The sequence below is a fragment of the Hemibagrus wyckioides genome, linkage group LG06, assembly GCF_019097595.1.
Source record: "Hemibagrus wyckioides isolate EC202008001 linkage group LG06, SWU_Hwy_1.0, whole genome shotgun sequence".
Classification (NCBI taxonomy): domain Eukaryota; kingdom Metazoa; phylum Chordata; class Actinopteri; order Siluriformes; family Bagridae; genus Hemibagrus; species Hemibagrus wyckioides.
Genome location: NC_080715.1, coordinates 28205072 through 28211854, shown reverse-complemented (window position 1 = coordinate 28211854; position 6783 = coordinate 28205072). Strand labels below are relative to the sequence as shown.

Sequence of the window (6783 nt, the reverse complement as noted above, 5' to 3'; positions counted from 1 at the left end):
TTTCTCTCTGTCTCTGTCTTTATTTATTTATTTATTTTTTACATAAACGACAACTTGTGGTGTCTTCTCTCTCTCTCTCTCTCTCTCTCTCTCTCTCATGTCTTGTCTCAGGGTTAGAAATCTCGGAAAGCTCGGACAGACATGCGCAATCACTCACACACACACACACACACACACACATTCTCTTTGTGTTGTGCAGTGTTCGTTCTTCTCGTTTGAGCGAGCGTGAGCATGTGGTACAACTGGATTTCTGAAATCAAATCAGCTAACTGAAAAGAAAACAAGCTATTAAGAAGCTTTCCGTGTCTCTTTCTGACTCGTCTCCTCTGAAGCACTAAAGCGCCGAAGGTTAGAGAGAGAGAGAGGGGGCAAGAGCGAGGGAGAGAGAGAAGGCAAGAGTTACGGAAAAGAGAGCAAGAGCGAGGGAGAGAGAGAGAGAGATGAAACACAGTCATTCATTTCTGCAGGAAAGGATGTTGAAAAAGAAAATGAAGTCGATAACAAAGAGAAAGAGGGAAAGAAAAGCATGATGGAGAGCTTGAGGTGTATCTCTCTCTCTCTCTCACACACACACACACACACACTGAAGCACCTGCTTTTTAATTGCCCTCATATTCACCAAAGGTTGGTCTAGTTGTGACAGACATGTCTACCCCCCCCCCTCGCTCTAACCCCGTCTCTCCCTCTTTCTCTTTCTCTCTCTCTCTCTCTCTCTCTCTCAAACCTCCCTTTTCCTATGAACACAGGCCACAGTGATCTGGATTGAGGCCAAACACTAAAGCCCCTGGCAGCTCGTTACCTCTGTGTTACTGACCTGATAGACTGCAAGCCGCTAGACAGACACACACACACACACACACACTCACTCCTGTCTAGAAAACCCATGTAGAGTCTGAACACATTCACAACTCAGTTATATATATATGTAGCTTTTAAATGTGACATTAACAGAATCAGTAAAAAAGGAAGTGTGCTGAGAGTTCATGATTTATTACAAAAATAAACAAACAAATAAATAAATAAAAAATAAAATAAATAAATAATAAAAATAAAAAGACACAAAAAACTAAGTGTAACAATTGACATCAGCAGCACAACACAACCATCAGCCAATAAGAAATCTGCAATAAACATAGATACCATCAGCTATAATGAGAATTTCTTTTAGCAGATTGCGTCTGCATATGCAGCAGATTCATCCTGCAACTTGTTTTGGCCAAGGTCGCATCCAGGGAGCAGCAGGAATTCTGGGTAGTCAGAGGAAACCCTGCTGAAGCAGTGAAAGTTTTATGCAGTGTAGCTCTAGGACGTGTTTCGAACGAGCCATCCGGGATACATCGGTTTTATTTTTTAATGTCAGCGCATGATGTGCTGTAGTTTACTGCACTCGCTTTAGCACTCTGCAAGAAGCTTGACCTTGTCTTCTCTCTCTTTCTCTCTCTCTCTCTCTCTCTCTCTCTTTCTCCCTCTTTCAGCAACATCGAATGGCACGATGGAGGGCCTGGAGAACCAGGAAGGAGGAGTATGTAAAACGAAGTCCATGAAAATCGTCATGAAGGTTGGACAAAGTGAGTATCCTCGACATTCCATTCCATTCCAGATCTGTGTGGGCGGGGTCCGGTGACAGCAGCGTGACAGAGCGAGAGCCTTTGTGTCCTGAAGACCCCGCCCTGTAATTACTGATTAATCACAATGATTTTTAGCAGGTCACACCTACCCTGTTCTCCTGCCTCTCCATCACTCAACACACTCACACACACACTCACATGATGCTGAAGGTCACTGAAATCCCCTCGAGTGTGTGCCATGTTAATTAATACACACACTTGTACTACACACCCTAACACACTAACACACACACACTGTCATTCATTATTGTTCTGCTGCTGATTATTGTGATCTTTGTGTGTTTTACACAGACCCATCAGACCCTCTTCCTCCTAAAGAGTACCCCACCAAACACCCGCCCAAATACTCCGAAACGGGCAAGGACAAATCCAACGAAGTGCTTGACAAAACAGGTACGTTATGTTTTTCTTGTGTAATTAAAAATGAAAAGTCCCCCATAAACATATATAAACCTAAGTCCCTATAATCATCTCTTCTCTTTCTTCTTCTTCGCTCGGAAAGCTTCGCTGCTCAAGCATCTATCTCACGTTCACAAATCCTTCTGACACAAAACAACAAACACACACACACACACACTGCATACCTCAGCATCTCTGTCTCTCTCTCGCTCTACCCCCCACTCCCTCCTCTTCCGTCCCTTCCAAAAAGCAGCATATGGGTGTCAAAGTCATTTGAGTGGAGTGTCTTAGGCAGCATAATCCGCTTGTAAAGCAGCCCAAAGCACGAGCAATCAGTCCGGCGAGCCACACCGACTCCCACAAGGCCTAGAAAACATAATGCCTATAAATGTAGCAAGTCTGTATTTAAACCTAGGACAGCATATCAGAAATGAATTAAACACCAAACAAACAATAAAAAACCCCACTGTTTGTACATCAGATTTCTGCTTGCGGTTGTAATAATTTTTGCAAATTATTAATAATTTGTATTAAAAGAGAATGTATTAAAGGACATCATGTCGTTTTTCTCCACAGGTTCGTTTCATCAGGATGGCGAGACAGTTGAAGGGGGCAACGGAGGTAAATCGTCATCGGTGATCGGTTCCGAGGTGGCTCTGTTCGCCGGCGTGGCCTCGGCCTGCGTGATCGCCGTGGCCGTCGTGGTTATGCTGGTAGTGCTGCTGCTCAAACACCGGCGACGCCACGGCAAGCACTCACCCCCTCACACCACCACGCTGTCGCTCGGCTCGCTGGCCACGCCCAAAAGAGGCGGTGGCAACAACAACGGCTCCGAGCCCAGCGACATCATCATCCCCCTGAGGACGGCCGACAGTGTCTTCTGCCCGCACTACGAGAAAGTGAGCGGCGATTACGGCCACCCCGTCTACATTGTGCAGGAGATGCCTCCTCAGAGCCCTGCTAACATCTACTACAAGGTGTGAAAGACTGAGGACTTAACTTTGAACTTTGACCCTGTTGCCCCCTCAATGAATCAGCCCCTCCCCATAGGGGGCGGGTGACGAAGCTCGCTCTGCGCCTCTTCTCGTGGCTGTCGTAAAAAAAAAAAATTGTTTTTTTATTTTCCAGATATTCCTTATTATTCTTCAGTGTAGAGTTTTTAAGCGGTGGAGTGAGGCTGCTGCTTTCAATCGTGCCCCCTCACGATTAGTAACAAAAAAGAAACACGTGCACTAAATGATGTGTGTTTGTGAGGCAAGGGGTTGTGTTTAAAAGCAGTGAGGGGACTCTCCTTACGAGGAGATGGACAAAATAAGAGCGACAGAATGAAGTGACTCAAGTTAAAAAAAAAAAAAAATCAAGGAAACCCTGACTGCAAACTGGTGCCTGTCATGGGGAAACTCCTCGGTTCATTGGTCAGATACAGGAAGTGGACTTTGAGGAAACAGGACTCATCATCGGGATGTGCTATCGGACCTTAACGCGGACATCACCTGTTTCACTCGCCTTCTTGGTCACCGTTTTTTTTCCCCTTTTCTCGATCGTTTCCACTCTCCCTTCATCTCCTTCTTTTTATCTCCTGCAAAGTGACTCTCACAATCGTTACTTGAAGGCTTTGCGTATGGTCACGTGTCTTACTCGCATTTCTCTTCGTCATTCCCAGTACGGCTCACGTGCAGATTCGTTTGATAGTTTTAGGTATTGTCATAGAGATCCTGTTGTGCTGGTTAATTCGTGCTGTTTGTACGTTGTGTGGGACACACACACACACACACACACACACACATACAGAGATACACACAGACACACACTGACATTGCACACATTTCACTCATGTAAGTTTGAAGCCAAGGGCTAGAGAGAGGGGAGAAAGAAAAAAAAAAGGTTATTAGAAGGTAGGGGGAAGAAAGAACACTTTAGCAGCACTTTTGACAAAAAAAAGAAACAAACCTGGCCCATCTCTCACATACACACACACACACACACACGAGAGTGAGTGAAACGGTGGCATCGACAGCAATCGTCAAGCCGTTATTATCACGCTCACAAGTATTTTTCACAAAACCATTTCTGATGAACTGGTGCTGACATACTCATGCAAAAGCACAGGGTCATCTGACGCATTGCTATTAGCATAATTATTATTATTATTATTATTATTTACGTTTTTTTTTAAAAATGAAAACAGAAGACTTAATTAACATTTTGTTATGTTGCTGATTTTGTTTAGTTGTACATTAAAACGGAAGAGATGAGATTAAAAAAAAATAAGAAGTAGAACTTATTTATGATACACAGAGCACACAAATGGCCAGGCAGATATTAATAACTTAGCAAGCAGGCACATTATGCAAACTTTTCCCATTAAAAAAACAAACAAACAATACATTTATCACCCCATTCACTCTGAATTTGTAATCAATCCAAAACACAACACAAATAGTTGCCTTTTTGAACCACATATACTACACATATTGACACATACAGCCAGGAAATAGGGGCAGCTTGGGAAAGAAAACTCGAGAGAAAAAACAGCATGTTGGGTTTAAAATAGCTAAAAGGAATGAGAAGGAAGGGCCAAAAAAGAGTCTGGAGGAAAGGCGAGTCTGGCAGAATCTTGCTTAGCGAGGATAAACTAAACCGGCTCCTCTAGCTTGGCTGTCTTGTTTGATGAAGCTCAGAGAGCATTGGGTTGAAATTAGGCCTCTCAAGTGGGAAGGAGGGCAGTGGACATGAGTTACCAAGCCAGCCAGGCGGGAATTAGCTCAGGCTAAAATTGTAAATCATAAAAAAAAGGGGGGCAACTTTCGTGCTACTCCCTAGGCAAAGAAAATGTTGACATTAAACACAAAGAGAGCTGCTGGCAAGCGAGGAAGTAGCTGCACCCATGGGACCGACCGGGTAGATTCCCACAACATCCTCGTCCCTCGGCTCTCACGCAAAAAACAAAAACAAAAAAACCCTCTGGTCAGCGTAACGGTGCGTGTGGTTGTACATGTGAACTTTTCTATTGAACTATTCGTGTATTTCCCTCATTAACACTTCACACATTCGATAAGGTTCGCCCTCTCCCCCTCCCCCTGGTGGACTTTTGAGATTTTTTATTTCTATAACTCGAACGTAAGCAGAAATTTGGCTGTGGGTCGCCATGGTCGCGTATTAATTGTTCATATTTTTCATTTCCATCTGTTTCATGGAGATCGTCGAATCTCGCCAAGAAGCCAAGCCTTGTGGGATCTGAGGTTTGTGCCTCTGTAAGAGGCCACAAAATAAGCAAATATGCAATTTTTATTTATTTTTGTAACAATTGAGAGACAAAATGAAATGCTTACACCTATGGAAAAGTGTTCTTATCCACTGAAATGAGTGAAATTAAACAAAAACAATACAACCTAAACGAAACAACACAATCCTGTTGTGTTTCCTTTTTTTCTCAAACAGTATTCTTTTTTATAAAGCAGATTTCTTTCAGTGATTTTTTTTTAACTGTGTGCAGTAGATATGAGATAAACTGTGAAAACACATTCACAAAAAAATTCAGCTTTGAAGCTCATATTACAGAAACACACACCCACGCCAGTGTTTGGTTGCTGTCTGATATGGAACTTAAAAAAAAGAAAGAAAAAAGACGACAATCTTCTTAGTTTCTTTGAATCTGAAGGCTACGCTCTTTACTAAGCAACTCAAAAACATTCTTCCGCGAGTGTAACGAGAGGAACCAGAGTCGCCCAGCTGTGCCACCCTCGGAAGCTCGGATGTTTGTGAAATGCAAAGTGAAGCGTCTTCAGGCTACTGTAAAATGCCTTGCTCGTTTCGTCATCCCGGGTTCAGATGACTAATTCTTTGCACCCTACACCTGTAGGTAAGAAAGCTGTAAATAAATTCATGTTTGTATTGTAAATGAATCCCTGGTTCAAATGATAGCCTTATTCCCATGTTTTTTTTTTTTTTGTTTTTTTTTTATAAAATTAAAAAAGACATGGGGTTAAAAATGACAGAGAAAAACTACATTTTTTTTTCGGTAAATAGATCGTGTAAATATCAAGACCCAACATAACATTTTTTTATAAACGCATAGTAAGATGTTTTGTATAAAACTGGAATTTTTTGCTATGTATTTTAGCTAGCGCTCGTCTCAAGTCCTCTCGCCCTTTCCCTAACACCCTGGCCCTTTTGCACTGTTTCCATGGTAAATTGGTTTTATTAAAAAAAAAAAAAAAATACTAATAATAAAACATACAAAAAAATAAATAAATAAATAAAACAAAATGAAAGAAGAGAGTTGCCAAACTGACTGCTGCATATTTGTGCCATACGTGTGTACCATAGATATTTATTTAATTAGTTCTTTGTTTTTGTTTGTATTTGACTTCATTTCTGTCCAGTTTGTATGCAAATTCAGTATTACGGTTGGGTTTGTCTTTCCTCGCTCGCACTTCCCGTTTTCCCATCCGTCGCTGTGGTTTTCCCCAGTGGCTGTAGCTCCGCCCCCTTTCCTTCCCTCACTTCCCCTTCCCTTCCAGTGAGATCTGGTCAGGCCATGAAACAGTTAAAAAAAATGACACACACATTCCACCAGTCTGTTACAAACTGAAAATGTTTTTCAATAAAATATTTTTCCTATGGAACTTTCTAGTTGGTCTGGGTTTTTTTTTTCTTTTCTTTTTTTTTTTGGACAGCGAAAGTAAAAGAGTTACATTATACTTTCTACACATTTTTTTTGTAGCTAGGGACTGCTTTAACTGTAAAATAATGT

General features: G+C 41.9%; 1 protein-coding gene across 1 annotated transcript in view; it reads left to right on the top strand.

Moving 5' to 3' along the window:
- The window catches only part of efnb2a (ephrin-B2a), a 17233-nt gene extending 10971 nt beyond the window's left edge, over positions 1 to 6262 (top strand). The window contains exons 3-5 of the mRNA XM_058392237.1: positions 1476 to 1568; positions 1920 to 2021; positions 2604 to 6262. Of these exons, the coding sequence (XP_058248220.1) occupies positions 1476 to 1568; positions 1920 to 2021; positions 2604 to 3010 (602 nt within the window). The 3' untranslated portion in view covers positions 3011 to 6262. The remainder of the gene's footprint in view (positions 1 to 1475; positions 1569 to 1919; positions 2022 to 2603) is intronic.
- Positions 6263 to 6783: the final 521 nt, after the last annotated feature.